This window comes from Catharus ustulatus, chromosome 1 (assembly GCF_009819885.2).
Source record: "Catharus ustulatus isolate bCatUst1 chromosome 1, bCatUst1.pri.v2, whole genome shotgun sequence".
NCBI classification, from domain to species: domain Eukaryota; kingdom Metazoa; phylum Chordata; class Aves; order Passeriformes; family Turdidae; genus Catharus; species Catharus ustulatus.
Genome location: NC_046221.1, coordinates 106542194 through 106561363, shown reverse-complemented (window position 1 = coordinate 106561363; position 19170 = coordinate 106542194). Strand labels below are relative to the sequence as shown.

Genomic DNA, 19170 nt, shown 5'->3' with positions numbered 1-19170 from the left:
AGCTGAAAAGACAGCTCCTACTACTGGCGGAGAGATATCCCTGCCCACCTCGCTGTGCCACCTGCCAGCCCACGGCCGCACCCATTCCAGCTCCCATCCCAGCTCCGCTGCGGCTGCACAGCCGCTGCTGTCGCTCCCCCTCACACGGCTCATTACTCTCATTAGAGTAGATTTCCTCACCAGAACTGGGAGACGCCAGTTAGGAGAAAATACTGAAGGATTCCTCACTGTTTCTTGCTCTGCACGACATTTTCAAATCAGCCAATGGACGAGGACAATGACTGAATCATTTCCCTACGGGACCAAAGTTTAAACTCGCTGGAAGTGTAACTTTACACCGCAACAGTGTGGGGGGAAAGGGCTCCAGTGACTGGCACTGCTTCCTTCTCCAGCATTCATGTTTATTTTACTTATTTGCAAATGTTACAAACATTTTTGCACTTAAAAATTTCTGTTTTACATGCTATCCTCCTTATTTTCTTCCATCAAGTTTACTGGCAATGCAAACTTGCATCACTCCTCTTCTGTTTCTCTTTTCCATCCCTTGTTCAGAACACTATTCAGCTTTAATTTACAAGTGAGCCAAGAAAAAAACAAAGGAACACAGTGGTCTATAGCCAGAGGAGGTACAAGGATTTCTGGAGCTTTACCCTATCACTTAGTGAATATGGAACTCTGAACACCACCCATGCTTCCAGGCAAATTTCTTTATTAAATTACAACTGCGTAAAACTGTCCTAACAAGCCAAGTGGGACACGAGAGTCTTAATCCTGCTCCTAGTCTATCCCTCATGAGTATCCATGTATTTCTGTGAAGCTAAAGAAGCTGTATTAGCTTATAAGCAAGCTAAGTCTTTCTACCCTAAGCAGTTTTCACTCAATTCTCCCATCACAAAGGTAGAGATTTATACCTTTCAGAAAAACATAGTTCTATAATGTAACTATGTTAAACTTTCATGGGATAGCATTACAAACAAGTTCAGATTCAAATCTCACGAGGTTCTGCAAGCTACCCTTGTAACTGGGAGCTGTCTCTTTTCATTCCAGCTTGCCCTGCCTGAAGCAACAGGACAGTTCTGCCTTTGAGTATGACTTTCTGCACTGCCCTCTTCCTTTTCAGCTCTTCAAATACCAGAGTTCTTTGAGTACCTCACCCTTGAACCAAAAAAGAGCTTCTGATGAATTCTTCTTTTGATGATGCAAAATGCTCTGAATACACTTTCCAATTCTGAACACTAAATCTTCCTTCATCCACAATTTTTTACTTATTATTGGGATTGAAGAAAAATTCCAAGCAGAGATATAGTATTTTTCTATTAAGAAACCTCTCTGCAATAATTTAATTATAGAATTAATTTCTCTTTGCATTAGCACATCCTTTAGGGCTGAAATTCACACAGACTGACAAATCTACACAGACACTTTGATTCTGAGTTTACAGAAAAGGATAAATTGGGAAATTCTGCAAAATAAAACTATTTTATTGTATTTCCATAAATGCCCACAACCAGAATATATTCTGCAAGTGTGAAAAAGATTGGTTTGAAACTTAGTTGAAGTTATATAGATCACAGTTTATTTAAAAATATATAAACAAACAAAAAAATTCAAGGTCAAAAAACATTTCCAAGTACTTGTCACATTGAGATCACATTTCTGAATCTGTATTATCAAACTGTGGTACCATTTAAGCAAAGGTAAGTTAAATGTTACAGTAAATATAAAAAATATGTGGAAACTCTACCTGGCATTCAATTAGCCAGTAGTTACAAATGTGCTGTAAAAGGAAGTCCATATATTACACTTATTTGTTTCAAGCACTTTTCATACTCATTGTTCAGTTTCACAGATTCCTGTACAGCACGTTTCAGATCTTCTACCTCTTCAAAAAAATCCTAGAAAAACCCAAAAATATTCACCTTAAACTTTTTTTTCAAAGACATTCTCAGTAATCCAGTTATTCCCAAATTCAAAGACACTTTCTATATTTTTACCAATGTATGGCTGAGTTATGCAAACATAACTCAGATATACAGCAATCAGCTACAACCTTAGGTAATAATTTAATAACTTCTGCCCTGAACAGACAAGCAGAGTTCAAGTTATGTTAGAGGCTGGATTATAGACTAATAATAGGAAAGATTAATTTTAAAAAGGAAAAAATATGGATTTACCAGACAGCTACAAAATGACAGTCCAATATGACAAGGGAATAATGAAACATCCTGATTCTTTGTAAGTGAAGTCAGAAATTGTTGGGAAATATATGGATAGAAGAGTATAATCACCCAAGACTTCATTTCACCAACCCTTGAATGTTCTAGCTACCAAAATAACAATGTATCTACCCATAACCACCTATATTTGATATTCTCCTCCCTACTCTTTCAGCATTTTTTAAATTAACAGTTACATACATATAACATAGAGCAAGTTAAAACTACCTTAAAAAGGGACCACTGATAAAAAGCCACAACCTCAAATTTATGTATCTCTGTCCTATAAGATGAAGCTCTCAGCCACACTTTGTCCCTGATTCCCAAACACAGGGATCTAGAACTCATCCTAGCTTAATGTTCTGCAAGTTACACATCCAATGAACTATCACCCTCCTTTACTGTTACCACTGCAATTAATACCATAATGCTATTTAGTCTGGGAGAAACGACTGAAAAGTAAGAAGACAGTTTCTTAAAAAAGACTAGAGGAACAAGTAAAAATCAGTTTAAACAATTTGTTGCTGAAAATAAAATTTAATGTCAGTACATTAAACTAAGTCTTCTATAGTTAGGTAAGATCTCATCATCTTGTTATATAACTTTAAGAATTACCAAATGTTCACAGCTTCACTTTTTACATCTATAGATCTAACAAAAACTTCAAAGCCTCTGCCCTCCCTAATCTTGGAGTTCTGTCAGAGGCATAACTTTGATATGTGTAAGTTAAAGAGAATATAGTCTTCCTTAGCTGGGCAGCCCTTCAGGACATGAATGTTTCAAGGAGTCATTAATTTCCTTCTCTCTCAGAATGCTGTACACTGGTTTTTTATGTATTTTACTTGATAACAACATATGTTCAGACTAAAGAAGTTTCAGCTCAGGCAGAAAAGTTAGTTTTTCAAAAATCACCTACTATTAAGCTTGTCTTAAAATAAATTACCTTGTCTAATCCAGCTAATTCATTTTTTAATGCTCTCTTTTCTGCAGACAACTTTCCATTTTCTTTCTTCAGCTTTTTAATCTCCTTCAACAATAGCTCTACATTCAAATGAAAAAATGTAGAGTTCAACGATTACAGTCAACCTCCCCCTCATATGAATCATATTACAGCTAAAGAGCTGCCTACCTTTTGTGATATTAGAAAATTATAGTTCAGCTTCTTAAAGTACCTTCTCCATACAGTGATTTATTCTTAAGAACTGGCCCAGAATATTGCCAGGTACTAGGAAAGATATCAGGATCTGCCATCTGGATAATCTGAATCTGCCATTTTCTTAGAAAGTGGGAATATTTTACTTTACAATCCACAAAACACACACCATGTGCCTTGATTACCCTTCTCTGGCTTATGAGAGGGTCACATCAGCCCTTGCTGATAGCACATTTCCTGAAAATTATGCCTACATAATATGATCTCATCCACCTCTTTTCTCCGCTTTGAAGCAGAAGATCACACCTTAAATTCTGGATTTACTTATGTGAGGAAGAACATACTGAGACCAGCACTGTCCAGGCTTGTCCAACATTCTAAGGCTAAAACCAGGTTATTCTGTGTCTCAGTGCGCAGCAAACATTATTACTAAGAGATCTGCACAGATACATCCTACGAGAATAAATATCAGCACTAAATACAGCCACACACTCCCACCTCTGATTACAACAGACCAGTTTCAGAAAAAGAGAAAACAGCAAACATTCTATCACAAACAAATGCAAGGTAGATTACAAAAAGCCATTTTTAAGTCACAGGTTTTCAAAAATGTAAAAAATATTTTAGATACTGTTGGTTGAAGAATAAATAGTCTGGAGTGGCTTCTAGATCAGAAATGAACTGCATTCTCTCTGCTGGGGGTACTGGAAGGAACATCATCAGAATTAACTGTACCATTACCTAAATAACTACTGCAACAGGATTCCGTCTTTGCAGAAATGTCCCTGTGAGAAGTTACTCCTCCCTCTTGGGTTTGATTTCGTTTTCCAGAACCAGCACTAGTTTTCCAAGAAACCTTTTTACATTCCAGTTGCTCAATTCTTTGCCTCTGCTCTTGAAGATTATGCTCTAGCTCATTAATTTTAATCTGTCGAGACAATTTTTTTAAATGCATAGAAAAAATATAGTTCAACTGAATACAATTGGAAACACATCCCAAATGCAAATCTGGAGCTTTCAATTGCTGATTTAAAAACTACATTCACCCAAAAGGTCTGAAAGGAGAAAAAAACAAAGTACAAATGAGGAAATTAGACTGGTCAGCTGCAATGCTTGAGCCATGCCTGAAGAGGCAATATCCTCTTGAAGCTTCTAGAACTGCTCCTGGCCACACAACCCTACCTTCATTCTAGTTATGATGCCAGACTCTTTGCACAGCAGGGCAACAGACCTTGCTACCCCAAAGAAGACTCTTTGTCTTCATTTGGTTTGCCTTCTGCTGAATTTCTGAGAAAAATCAGCTCATGGCACATGCAGAATAGTACCAGGGCTGGTGCATATACAATTGGAAGCAGGGATAGGTGGATAGTAAAGAAAAAAGCAAGGAAAGGGGAGGCAGCTTTCAGTGACAGAGTTCACTTTTAAAGGGAACTACAGGCTACACCCTCCATTATCCCTGTCATGGGAAACTACGTATAAAAAGTATGGTCTCGTTTCACAAATATAAGAATTACTTTTCAGTCTTCCTAAAAGCTTATAATTGGCTGTTTGATACCAGCTCCTACAAATTCTACTTACAGTGAGATTTTTAATTGCTTCACTTTGCTCCTTGTTTATTTTGGTTTCTTTAACATAACGTTTCTGTAGCTCATTATACATCTGAAGTAGTCTAAAACAGAAGAAATGCATAAACTGCTGTAAAACATGAAAGACAACAAAATTTGGCATCATTTATAGTAAAAGTATTAGAGATGCCCCACAGAGATCACTTGGGCTGCAGCTGTGCTGCAGAGACTCATAATAGAAATTTTCAAGATGGCAGTGAATGAAATGTGACTGTCAACACAGAAAGAGAAGGCACCAGAAAATAACAGAAAAGCAAGTTAAAAGCATGGTCTGTATGGCAAAGAATCCTTTTTACTCAGCCAGGCTGAGGACCCCGTTGTTTTTGTCCAGCACACATGGCCACACTGATAAAACCTCAGTGCAAATCACTCTTAGAGGGAAGACAGCAGCGACAGGAGGCTGGCAGTGACTTTACAGCATGTTACATACATCATTCCTCTCCCCATTAGCACAACAGGAATAGCAAAAGAACACTCCTAAAGTTTAAAAGTTTGTCCAGCACCAATCAAGAACCCATGATGAGGACACATGAGGCAGTTCCCAGCTCTCTGTGTTGCACAAAACATCTCAGTGCTTCCAAGTGTGTGGGTGCGAGGATATGAGTGAATGAAATCTGTGTGAAAATGAGTGGGTAAAATAAATGTCAAATAAACAGATTAGGGCTGTAAGTTTTCCCTCTGATATTGTTTTGCATCAAGTTCTGCCATACTAATTTCCTACCATATTTCATAGCATTCAGCCAACATATGAGGGGCCCACAGTTTAACTGATGGACACGAGCAGACATTTTTCCTATTTTTTTTACGAATTACAGTAAGAGCCGCCATTCATAATAAGTCATGACTGCACACCACAAACAATATGAGTAATACTGTAGCACAGCACAGCTTTGTGAAAGAACACACAAACAGATGTTAAGGGGAAAAAAAAAGCTAGGTCAGGTTACCTACATGCAATCTAACACAAGGCAGCTACAGCACTCAATTCAAAGGCTAACTTGGACTTCTTCTACATGAGCACCTAACCAGGAACTCAATTCAAGCCCAGAACCAGTCACCCAGCTTCCTATGTAGTTACATGGCTTGCAAAGACAGTCTGGCACACTGTAAAGATATTTCAAAAAAAAAGAAAATAGGTCTTCTACAGCCACCTAAAGGAAGCACTAAAAACAGGGCACTTGGCCAAAGAGCAACAGAGATCTGTGTAAGATCCATATTTATGTAAGTGGCCAAAAAGCCTTTGAAGGGATGAGCAGCCTAAAATTTTACAATTTTACAATCAAGTCATAGGGGCATGGAGCAATATTTTATGTAGACTGCCTAGTTGTTAAAATATTTCAGCTTTTTTTTTTCTTAAAGACAAAATTGTAGCTTTTGCATCAGAAAAGCAGTTACAAGAGTTTAATTCTATCACTTACTGGCAAACTACAGTAAGTAGTTGCTCAACTCTGAAATTATTTGACTGAAAAGTAGAACTGCTTCTCTAGCTTATTTTGAAAACAGTACCAGCCTATAAATTTTATATGCACATAACACTGAGCAATATAAAATGAGCTGAGAAAGGTTCCACAAAATAGAAGAAAAAAACCACAAAATTCCAGGCTAAAAAATTTAGAAAACTGACCATATGTGTGAGCAGACAAATGAAGGAGGTTCCTAGCTCATTGAATTTTTCTCAATGAACTACTTGAGAAAGAAATCCATTTTGTTCTTTGCTTGGCACTATTTTCAAGTTTAACCCAAGATTTTGTAGTCATTTTTAAAATTCAAATGATTTCCCATTGTTTCAAAGGCTGAAAGCCACTTGCATAACAGCTTAAAAAAAAATCAACTGACTTAACTATGAACATTTTCTACACTGTAGAGAAGAATAATTCCGTCAAGAAGCAGCGTACAAGAACTCACCTGACACTGTCACTCTTTAGAACCAGATTCTTGTTCTCTCCACCCTTATGACATAAATGGGTTTCTGTTTGAACCTGAACACTTAATTGAAACAAACACAACACCTTCATAAAATCATACTTCACAAATTTAATTGGATTAAACAAAGCAACTGAAAAAGGCAAAGTTAGTTTTCAGTTTGATTTTATGGTAGAGGTTTCCAGGCAGGATCATAAACACACCAAAACTTAAGCCTTGGAAGACTTTTGTGAACCAGTATGTAAATCCTGGCAGGACACTCTCCAAACCACTAGCACTACAGTTTTTCAAGTCCTTAGGTTCTAAATCTTTGAAAAAGCATCGATGCTACACAACTTATCTTTATCTTACTACTTTTCAGCGGAAAAACAGTGTAAAAGCCTTTGCAGTTTGACAGAGAGAGCATATTGGCTAAGCAGGAGTGCTACTTTTTGATATTAAAACTGCTTCTTTCACTACAATAAATTTTGTACAAGATGCCCCAGATGTCCTTTGTTTCTCTACAGACCCCCAGCATTTTCCACCCCACCATCCTGTTCACAGATGGCTCCTTAAAATACACAGACCAGATAATGCTTAGCTCATCTTAAGGACATGAAAATAAAAGTCCTGAAATGCTGCACTTCTTTTGATGCAAAAGAGAAACGTTTGACAATTCTTACTCTCTGCTTGAGCCACAGACACGCATGGATTGCTGCAGACACAGCTGTTCTTGGATCTGACCCAGATTCTTTTCTAGCTCCTTATTTTTTATCTGTAGTTTCTTCACCTTCTTGACTAACTGCTCATTTTCATCAGTGAGCTGAAAAGGAAGAGAATTGAAAAATGAAAAATCAAGGAACACTTTCCAATCAAATGTTAATTAAGCTGGTAATTCTTCAGATTAAAACCCTCTCCCAAAAACTTTGTTACATTTTTCCTAAACCATAGAAGCATCTAAAACTGGCTTCAAATTTTATGATTAGTTGACTGCAACAAAGCTTCTTTAACAGGTATCTATTAAAGGTGTCTAATATAATTTGATAATTCATTAAGGAACGTAGGGAACTGGTTTTGCATTTAAAATTAATCACAGAGGGACAAAGCATCTAAGTTATACTCCTAAACGATAAACACCAGCTCTGAAACAAACCTGGTGTTCAGTTTAATTTAACCCCACCAGGGACAAAAAGACAGCCACACTGGCTGAACTTCTTGCATGTATGTCTGCTGGACCTTGCCCAGCAGTATGCAATCACATATATATATATATATATACATATATATATATATATATATATATGTAATTACATAAAATATATATTGAGTATTACAGTAATATGAGGCAATATATAGTATATATACTTTGTATATATCATATGTAAAGCTATAAGGCAATGTATTATATAGATAATACCTATAACAATATATTTAGTTATATATATATAACATATATAACATATATAACTACAGAGTGCGTGCATATATGTAGCATATATGTGTGCATGTGTGCATATGTGTATGTACACATAAAGTTATTTATATATATATACAAATATATATATATGGATATATGCTTTTATGTGTATATATGTGTACATATATATGCAGATATACAGATATATATAGATATAGATATAAATATGCATATTGCCGTATCCTACAGGGAACTGAGTACACTCGATGCCCTGGGCCAGCACCGAGCCCCGCGTTGCGCCCTGAGCCTGAGCTCAGCGCCGAAGCCAAACCTGGCCCAGCCGAGCCTCCCAGGCGCTCATGGGCGCTCCAGGGACGGGCTCCCGGCAGCCGGGGCGCACTCACTTGGAGGCACCTGTGTACGACGGGCAGGGCCATGGAGAGCGCCGGGGAAATGGGCGGGACAAACCGGGGCGGGACAAGCAGGGACGGGAACCGGGACGAGCCCCGAGATAGGCCGGGATGAAGCCTCGGGATGGGCCAGGACGGGCCCCGGGATAGGCCGCGTCCGTGACGTCACAACCGAGCGACCGCGGCGCGCTCCCGGTGCGCCGCCGCCATGTCTGCGGGCCGGGGGCGGAGCTGTTCTCTACGCCGTGTCTGCTCCGGCACCGGCTGCTCCCGCAGCTGCCAGCCGGCGAGAAAACACCTCCGTCCCTTTTCAGTTGTCATTAGCGTTAGTCGCTGGTTCACTTCGTGTGTGTGATTCTCAGGGTGTCCTGCGCAGGGCCAGGAGTTGGGCTCGATGATCTTCGTGGGTCCCTTTCATCTCAGCATGTTCTGTGACCAACAGGCACCGACAGGGGGAGATTGAGAACTCTGCCGGCCGCAGATTGCACGGATACACCAACACATGCCCAGTGAGGGATCTCTGCAGAAGCAGGTTCTGCATCTCCCCATCACTACAGGGGGAGGCTGTCCCAGTGACATCTCCCTGGCAGGACACAGCAGCGTGCCTGGTAATGCTCCTGCCCCTGAGGAGCAGGGGCTATGTCCTTAGTTTGGTGCTGCTTGCTGGTGCTACTACTTGCTGGGCTTTGCCTTTTGTGTATCAGTATCTAAAGGGAGTGTGCCCAAGAGGATGGAGCCAGGCTTTTATCCGTGGTGCCAAGCAACAGGACAAGAGGCAATGGGCACAAACTGACCTGCAGGAAATTCCACCTCGATATGAGGAAGAATTTCTTTACTGTGTGACCACAAACTGGAGCAGGTTACCCAGAGAGATGTGGAGTCTCCCTCACAGGAGAACTGATTGACACAATCCTGTGCCACACGCTCTGAGATGGCCCTGCTTGAGCAGGGAGGTTGGACTCGATGACCACTGTGGTCCCTTCCAACCTAACTCAGTCTGTGATTCTGTGATTCGGGATTTTTATTTTTCTGGTATTTTTGGCAAACCAGGCAGGGCACACAGGCAGGACAAAAGCATTCCACCTTACAGACACTGTACCAGGCAGGCAACTCACCCAGCCACAGGAAGACCAGCTATCACAGCAAGACAGACCCAAAGCAGTGATCATTGCCTGCTGGTCTTCAAGCCTTTGTTAGTGGCATTTTAAAACCTTTCCTGTTTCTTTTATCATTCACTAGGTCTCAAATCTAGGTCTTCTCTTGTTCTCTGCATCTCCTGTCTTTGTACAAAATCTTGCCTCACTAATTTCTTAAAGCACATCACATTCCCCTATTTTCTTTGGTTTTTTTCTGTTTTTTGTATGAAATGTTGCCAGATGCCACCTGCCACTCCATCTTGACCACGTAGCCCACCTGACTGTAGTGCCTGGCAAATTTTGCATAGAACCAATAACAAGATCATAGAATGCTAAGGGTTGAAAGGGACCTTTGAAGGTCATCTAGTCCCAAACCTGCTGCCCTGTGCAGGGATACCTCCCACCAGACCAGGTTGCTCAGAGCCCCATCCAACCTGTCCTTGAACACTGGCCAAGGTTGGGGCATCCACAACTTCCCTGGATAAAAGGTGTTCCAGTGCCTCACTGCCCTCACTGTAAAGAGCTTCTTAATATACAGCCTAAATCTCCCCTTTCAAATTGTACCCATTACTCTTTGTTCTATCCCTGCTGTTCCTGACAAGGAGTCTCTGGCTTCCCTGTAGGCCCCCTGGATACTGGCAGGTTGCTGTGAGGTCTGAAGAGCCCCAGGTTTCTCAGCCTGGGAAGAGGGTGTGGACATGACAGGAGCTCATCCCAGCCTACTCTAAGCCCACATCTGATGGAAAACATGGCAGGAGACAGGTCAGGTTAGGCTCTGAGCACGAACTGGAACTGTAATCAGATTAAGGGAAGTATCACACATCTCTGGCTCCAGGGCACAACCCAGCATCTCTCCTCCACTCTCAACCCAGTCACCCATCCGGTCAACTTTTTGAACTTCACACAAGTGTCACAGTGTCACAAAAAGCCTTGTCTATATTCAGCTCAGCCTTTGCTGTGCTGAGCTGAATGGACACAAGATCCCAACTCTGAGGCTGCCAGCAACCTGAGAGTCCATGTGAGGGAAGGACTTGCCCATGGTGTTACCTGCTGCCAGGAATCCTGCCTGTCAAGACTTCCATAGAAGCAGCCACCCAACACTGCTAATTGCTGGAGCCTGTGACAAATCACCTTGACTCCAAATTCCCTAGCATCAAAATTGCTACTTCAATCAGCAACTAATGAATTAGCAATGGACATACTGTGGAAACCACGAGGTCACTTCTTGGTAAAAGGACAGCTGGATGTAACTAGCTACACTAGCAGCAACGAAAAAATAAACTTGAGAGGGATAGTACCAGCCAGCAGTGTATAGTGCTGTAGGGAAAGGGAAATCCCGTTTTCAGATGATGTAGCAATACCCTGGGATGCAGTTACTCATCTTTATTCTAGTTTATCCAACACAAACATCTCAGGTGAGGTCCTGAGGAGTCTGTAAAACAGGAATAAAAATTACATACAGAAGAAAATACGGCACGTCCCCTTCCAGAGGAGAATGAATAAAATAAAGTTACTGTCTAACACAGTAGACATCTCTCATCCCTTCAACTGGATGAAAACTGGGAAAATTTCTTGATATCAAAGAGAAAAATACACGTAGTTCTTCCTCACTATATATTTTAATAAACACATCAGAGAATGGTAAGGCATGACTTTGAATACAGATACACCTAATATGCACAGCACAGTGACACAGAGCAAGTAGACAAAAAGTCCCTTCCAGGCCACCATTTCAATGAATCTGTGTTATTGATTTAGAAGAAAACACACTCTGATATAATAGATTCTGGTATTTTGCAAAATTTTGTAAAATTACTTCAGAAATATTTTTTTCCAGTGACAAAGAAAAGCTGAAGTGTAAGAGTGCAGTGGAGAGAGATTAGCACAGTGAAATCCAGTGTATCCTGCATACCAGTGTCTCACTGTAGACAGAACAAGCAGGATAACAGTTGTTTCCTCAATATTGGGAATGTCAGTAGTCATAATCACTTTATATCGTACAAGACCACTTGAGTATCAAGTATTAATACTGTACAAAGTATGTGCAATGCTCAATAGGACTTAACATTCCTGTGGTATCCAGGTGTTTGCTTTTGGTTTTTGTTGTTCAGGGTTTTTCAAATACTGTGGGTGTAGAAGTAAAACAAAAAGCCCAGATGGATTAATTCAGGGTTTCTGTACAAACCAAAACATGCATAGAAAAAGACAGGACTAGGCAGCACTCAGAGAACAACTTAGGTCAGAAATAGCAGAGAATACAAGCCCATGATGAGTCTTGGGTCACTTGAAAGGCTGAGGGAGCTGGGCCTGTTCAGCTTCAAGAAGAGATGTGTGAGAGGGAACCCCATCGATGTGTGTGAATATTTAAAGCAGGGGTGTCCAGGATGTTGTCAGTAGTGCCAAGCAATAGGACAAATGGCAACAGGAAGCAACTGATGCACAGGAACTTCCACCTGTATATGAGAAAGAACTTTACTGTGTGGGTGACTGTGCACTGGAACAGATTGCCCAGAGAGGTTGTGGAGTCTTCCTCACTGGAGATATCCACCATCTGGACACAATCCTGTGCAATGTGCTCTGAGATGACCGTGGCTGAGCAGGGAGCTCGACCAGATGACCAGATGACCATGGTCCCTTCCAACCTGACCCATTCTGTGATTTTCATGTGTGAAACCTGCAGACCCAGTTTCCCCAGTTCTTCCAGCAACACAACAACCAGTCCTAGACACACTGCTGCTCTCCTGCTTACCCAGGAGTTGACAATGCAGCTATGTTTTTAAGACCCAAGTGTTTTCAAAACTCAGAAACTGTTACCAATAGAACACAAAAAAGTTGGGAAATAGACCAACAGAGCTAAAAGGGAAACAGAAATTCCTGATTTCTGACCAATAAAGCAAGCCATGCAGCCCGCTTCTTTCCCACTTTTCCATGCCTGGCAGGGGAATTGAAGACAGACTGAGGAAGCAGACAACAGCCAGGTTTCTCAGCTATGCAGCTAGCATAACCTGTAAGGAGTTTGTGTAAGATGCAGATTTTGTCAAATAAGCACTGATCTATCTAAATGACACCCAAAAAACCCTTATTTGTATCTTGAAACTCTTGGGAAAAGCTACAGCTGAAGCCCTTGTTGGTTTAATCATGCACATTATGATCAAACTTCTTTGAAATCACCATCGATTTTGAGAGGCTCCACTTCAAAATGAGCTTCCATTCTTCCAAATTAAAGATATTCCATCAATTTGTAAAATTGGCCCAACGTTGGTGCATAGCACTGGACATCAGATTTTGAAAATCAAAAACCTAATGTTAGCCTATGTGTATACAAAAACCACTATTGTTTGTACAAATGATAAAAGACTGATGTGTACTTGATTAGAAAACAGGTTAATTTTCCAAAGATCCTAACAACACATTATTTAAAAAAACTTCTCAGTGACAGTGAATGTATGAAATGCCACTAAGATACTTTCCACTGTAAACAATGACAGCAGAAACATTTCCCTACGTTATTATTCAGCTTGTTTGTTGAACACAATCTTTTTTCCTTGCATTTTTGTTTTAATGTAGTTTAGTATGAACAAAGACACAATTCATGCTGGCTCACACAAATGAAAATGTCATTGATTCCAGTGGTGCTGAGCCTCCTACTTACTGCCAAACAGCAAGAATGTGACCCATTTCATTTTTTTTCAGCTCCATGTGCACCAAAATGATTGACTTGTCAGGAAATATATAAGCATGGGTTTACTTGATGCAACCCTACAATAACTCCCAAGTGTAGCCTTTTTTCTACATGGATTAAAGGTCAATATGTGTCCTTTCAATCCCCAGAGACAGCTACCATCCTCATCTGATTTTCCAGGAATTAAAATTTTCCCTTTTAAACATCCCTTTTTAAATCATGTACAAATTTCACCTGCCCCAAATTAATCTCTTTTATTACATCCATCTGCTGTGTCAGCAGTGACTTCTTCTTGAGTCCCTTAAAGGCTGGAAGATGGCAAGACTTATGTGATTTTTCTGCCTGGTATGTTCTGTGACACAATCGGGGCTACCAGTCTCACAAATACCAGCTGAAAAATCGTGGAACAACCTTTAACTTAATGGCCAACATGGGAAAAAGGCACTTTCCCCATCTTGTTTAGATCTTCAGTCAGAGAGTAATAATCCTGTTTGTGTTCAGGAGCCTTCCCTGAAACAGAGAGAAGCAGTCTGGCTTTCCCAAGCCTCAGCACAACCACTTTGGCTAAAAGCAAATGTTCAGTGTTCAGTTCATTAACATTTCCTGCATATTAAGAGGAAAAGCACCAAGACTTGATAGGATTACAGATGACCATTTTCAGAACTGAAAACAAAAAAATCCTTTTTTGTAATATATAAGAAAGTCAATTTAATATTAATGCTGACAAAATCAGAGGCAATATTTATTAAATCAAATTAGGCTACATGCATCCCTGTCATAGCATATTGACAGAAGTTTTGTATCCCCTTCAGTGACAGAAACATCAAGTTATAACATTAGGTTGTTTTCAGTGGTGCAAAAAACAATACTGGCATGCATGTGGCAGTCTGCTGCTTCTCCCCTCAAGGCCAGGGAAAAATACCTTTTTATTTTACACCCACAGATGTGGTCTAGGAAAAAGAATAACAGCTTGGGACTGTATTACCTTGTCACAGAGCCCCCTACAGAGAAGAAAAACATCACTCAATCTAGAATCAAAGCACTCACACCTCAGGAAAGTTCCTGCAGCCATACTACCTGGAAGGGAACATTTCCCAGGATGACAGAGCAAGTCTGAAAACTCCAGAAAGAAATGGAAGGACGCCATTTTACCAGTAGAGCTGTCTGTCAGACCTTGAAGTGAAAAAAAAAATTCCTTGTTATAACCAACCCCCAGGGTAGATCTAAAGGGAGAGCCTTGCACTGCATGTTTAAGACAGTTTTTCAGTTTGTGGCAGGAGGGAAAATGTGGACCATGTCTAAGCAGTGATCCCTGAGCCTTCTGGACATAGAGAAGGAAGATGGTCAGAGTATGGCTCTGCAGGACAGAAAGGGAACACAGGAAATGTCTCATACCCCACTTAGAACAGTGCATTAATCAAGCATTGTTCCATAAATTACTCATTAGCGAGCATTACAAAAAACAGTGCCAGTGTTAGAATTCCTGGTTGTCTCTGATGGAGCAGAAGTGAGATCAGCACACTTTTCTGGGGAGTCAAACAATAAGGAAGAGTATCTCCTTATGCTCTAACTTCCCTTCTTGTAGGCAAAAGGAAAATCTGGGCCAAACAGCCTCTTTTATCAGGTATAAAATCTCTCATTGCAGCATTAGGATTACATTAAACTACAACATTGTAGCAGTTTGCACAAATGAAAATCTGCTCATCTGGGTTCCCTCTTAAAGGCAGGCTCGAACTACATGCTTTGTGAGATTCCTGATAAAAGCTCTGGGGAAAAGGGCTAGAGATGGTAAACAACAATTTTATATGACTAATCCTATATAATCCTATGCTGGGTAAAAAAGCCATCTGGATGGATTCCCACTGAAGTGCACTTTAATAACAGCGCAGGAAGCCTCTGGCTGTCACACAGAGGAAACACTCGCACTTAGGCTAATAACTGAAAAAGATTTCTTCCTTTTTTTATTTTTTATTTTTGTTCCTCTGTTTTATTAAAGCTGTGATACACTTGTCCTCCCATTTTATTTCCTGTTAGGAGATCATCCATCAAACCCATGAAGTAACAAAGATGCATCAAACCCGTGGAGTGCACTGGAATGCATCTGAGGATTCCATGTCAACGGCCAGGTAGCTACAGCGAGGTCACCCTCTCTCTGCAAAACTACAACTTATTTTATTGCAGCACTGCAGCCTGCAATTACTGTTGGAGTAGAGAATGGCTCTCTGCTGAGGCAGAATTAAATCAATTCCAGCTGCAGCAGCTTCCCCAGCGAGCGGCCCTGGATTTTGCTCCGAGCAGACCGTGGTGGGGACCCCTATGGTACAGAGCAACCGCGGCTTAGGACAGAAAGGGAAGGAGACTGTCACCCCCAGCCAAGCCACACCTATAAGGCAATTAGGGCTTCACACCCCAGGAGAGAAGGAAATCCATGCCTAGGCTCCCTTTTCTGCTCTGAGGTCAGAGAGAACAGGTTTTTCCCTCCACTGAGCATTCATTGTCTCGGGGAAGGAAGTCTGACATCCACACAAATCTGACTGGGTCTCAGGAGGATTGAGGCAGACAAAGCACCCAAGAAACACTTGTATTTCAGGTTCATCAGGATGGGCCTATTCCAAGTGGACGAGATTAAACACGTGGCGTGTGTGTAGGTTACGAAAGGCATGTGAGAGGAACTGGCGAGCATTTGGGGTTATGAAAGATCAGAGGTTATGAAAGAGCTTGGCAGTTATGAAAGATGAGCCAAGAGTCTGATCCTGCAAGGCAGAGAGCAGCCTCAACCAGCTCGGAGGTGAATGGATATTCAAAATCAGCCAGCAGCTCACATGAGGAAGTTCACACTGCCTGGGCAGGTTTAGACTAAGGAAGGTTTGAAAAAAAAAAAACTTCAGAAAAGTAATAAATAAGCAGTTATCATGGACTAGGAGAATGATAAAGAGGAATATATATATTTTTTTTTAAGTATTTTGGAAGATCTTAAAATACTAGCTGCAGTCACTGAGTTTCTAAAAAGTATTCTTTGCTGGCCTTCTAGTTCTGTTTTAAATCTACCTGCACAAGCCACTTAGCTGCAGTGAATCTATAAAAAATGAGGGCTCATTCAGATATTTCAGCCTCTCAACTTCAACCTCTGGTGACCCTATTATCACTATTCTAGCAGCAGAATGAAGAGAAGATTGGAGAAATTCTACTGTCCAAATGCTTGTTTTCCAGGCATCACTTAGAAAGAGGATATACTCCTGCTGAGAAAAATATTGAGGAGAGCACTTCCCCCTCTTTGCAACAGTACTTCCCTATGATGCTGTGTGTAACTTTCTGTAGTTACACAGGGGATACTTGTGCATCCTGCATTGTAATTCACACTGCCTGCTTTCAAAACATGCCTTAAACAGCCTTCCAAATGCCCCTGTGGCAGCCTAATAGCAACAAATCTCCAGACACTGAGGCAGATCCGAGGCATATGGGAAGAAACCATCTGCACTACATCAGAACAGGATCTAGCCTGTTTCAGCAATAGGTATAGACTTTTATTATTGGTAAATTCAGTAACTAAAACTTCGTAGTTCAAGGAAAATGCAGAAAACACTTCTATCATGATCTGAGATGTGTCATAGAATGCAAATCCATGATTCATGGTACATTTTCTTTTTCACCAAAGAAAGAATGTCTGTACTACATCTCAGCAGCACAAATCTCACCAGGAATTACAATTACCCATCTCCACAGAAACTCTCTAGGGAAGGTCCTGAAGATGCTTCATGCTATGGCAGCAATAAAAAGCACAAATTTCCAAAACCTAGAGGAAACTCAGATTAAGGAAGAATCCAGACCAATTCTGTTCTGTACTAGTCCAAATTATACTGCATGTTTGTAGGGTTATTGCACTTAAGGAAACTAATCTAAGCTAAGAACAAAGCAGATATGCATTTGGAGGAAACAAGTGACTTAGAACAATCAGTCAGCAGAAATACTGACAAACATTTGGCGAGGATTTCATTATTTCATACTTCAAAAAATTTCATTACTTCAAACTTCAACCAAACTTTTACACTTTGTGTAGTAGTTAGTTCACCTTTTCAGAGTTTGTTGCCATTTTTTTCTGATTCAAAATGGGGACTAAAAATATTTCACTGACAGCCACTGTCAGGGTGCAGCTTAGAAATTTAAAGAATGAAGTTGAATTCTTGTGCTACACAAAGTCAAGTCCCTTGCTTTAGAAGGAAAAAGTCCAAGTGCTTTATTTTAAAAAGCGTCTATTATTTTTGTGAACTGCCTGTGGCAAGAGTGTCCCTCTTATCCCAAAGGCATCTGTGTCCTACAAAATAAACAAGAAAAGAAAATAGATCTAGATTTAGGGTCTGTTACATTAAGCAGAATACCCAAGTCAATTTAATTTAGCCTAGTCTCTATGAAATTAATTAATTTTGTGCTCAGAGATAGTAAGTGGTGGTGTTATGCAATTTTCTTCATGCAAATGTGTTTGCCACTAAAGCATTTTTATTTTAGCCCTGAAAATGAAACCCTCAACCACAAAGCAGGTGCTGAAAGATACCAACAAATTTCATACAGTCTATGTATGAAATGTATGTATGTGTTTTGTTGCTTTCAAAAAGCAACGCTGATGAACTCGGTCCCTGGACTCTATTTTTTCCCATTCAGTGCCAAGTGTGCATCAGAACAAGTCATTTGGAAAAGCCTCACTCTGACAGATAAAGTGTGTGTTCCCAACAATCACTCGATGTTTTAAGCACAACAGTCTGGCTGCTCTATTGCATAAGCCTGCATTCATCCCGGGCTGCCCTCCTTCTAAGAGGCGGATCCAGAATCTCTTCCCTGCTCTGCCGGCATAGCAATTTGGCTTATACGGGTTCTGGAACAGTAGGTTCTGCATTCTCTTCTTCTCATCCTTGACAAATCCAAAATGACACACGAAGACAAGGGAAAAATAGAAAGGGCCGTGTATTTCTTACCACACGCTTGAACTCCCAAGCACTAAAAAGGTGCTGTTTAAAACCTGAACTTGCCCTTCGACTCCCAAGGCCGCTTTTCCCACACTTTTCCCCTTTCATTCCCGACATGGCCGATGCCAGACGCCAGCTTTTCCCCCAAAGCCCCGGGAACACCGACAGCCGGGCCCCCTTTTCCGCGAGATGGCCCTGGGGACATAGGGACAGCGGAGCGCCCGAGGGGCCGCTCGGCCTGGGAGTGCGGCTGCTCCTCCTCATCCCGGGGGAAACAGGAGCGCTCCAGCCCCATCCCCATCCCCAGCCTGGCGGTCCCGGCGCCATGTCAGGAGGGGCACGGCCACGGCGATGGCGGCGCGGTACATCCTGCCCTCCGCACCCCCTGCACACCCTGCCCACCGCATCCCACCATCTCGGCGCGGCCCCAGCGCTGCTCTCCTCGGTACCCCCCGCCTCGCCCGACCTTCCTCCGCCCCCGCGGCTCACCTAAAGTCGGCGCCCAGCAGCCAGCCCGCCTTCCCCATTGACCGCGGCGGGCGCTTCTCTCCGCCCCGCTGCGCTGGGCGGGGCGCTGCAGGGCGCGCAGTGACAGCCCCGGCCGGGCGGTGTGTGCGCCCGGGGCATCCTGCTCGGCGGGGAGCCGGGCCCCCCGCGCTCCCCGGCCCCGC

The 19170-nt window shown here is 41.6% G+C and overlaps 2 protein-coding genes across 5 annotated transcripts in view; both read right to left on the bottom strand.

Moving 5' to 3' along the window:
• MPPE1 (metallophosphoesterase 1) overlaps positions 1-19083 on the bottom strand; it is a 31111-nt gene extending 12028 nt beyond the window's left edge. The window contains exon 1 of one of the 2 annotated variants that reach the window (XM_033068791.2): positions 18989-19083. The gene's annotated coding sequence lies outside the window, so the exon portion shown is untranslated. Of the gene's footprint in view, positions 1-14618; positions 18925-18988 lie in introns of those variants that run through there. The other variant, XM_033068783.2, reaches the window with a different exon arrangement.
• LOC117000795 lies at positions 1905-9640 on the bottom strand. Of its 3 annotated transcripts, none has more exons than XM_033068820.2 (6): positions 8718-9637; positions 7580-7719; positions 6900-6980; positions 4948-5038; positions 4111-4297; positions 1905-3257 (listed from the first exon to the last, which is right to left on the bottom strand). In XM_033068820.2, exons 1-6 carry the CDS (start codon positions 8748-8750, stop codon positions 3118-3120), a joined length of 672 nt encoding a protein of 223 aa, XP_032924711.1. In that variant the 5' UTR covers positions 8751-9637; the 3' UTR covers positions 1905-3117. The 3 variants fall into 3 exon arrangements, with proteins under 3 accessions (XP_032924711.1, XP_032924720.1, XP_032924729.1); XM_033068829.1 differs by having other exon boundaries at positions 8645-8730; XM_033068838.1 differs by lacking the exon at positions 6900-6980 and having other exon boundaries at positions 8718-9640.
• Positions 19084-19170: the final 87 nt, after the last annotated feature.

Bases quoted from the DNA above. Each gene is read 5' to 3' on its own strand.
- LOC117000795 (XM_033068820.2), bottom strand. From the start codon at position 8,750: ATGGCCCTGCCCGTCGTACACAGGTGCCTCCAA. The intron at 6,981-7,579 runs GTAAGAATTGTC...GTTTCAATTAAG, and splicing joins GTCTGTGGCTCAAGCAGAGA to TGTTCAGGTTCAAACAGAAA. The intron at 4,298-4,947 runs GTAAGTAGAATT...TTGTCTCGACAG, and splicing joins AAGCAATTAAAAATCTCACT to ATTAAAATTAATGAGCTAGA.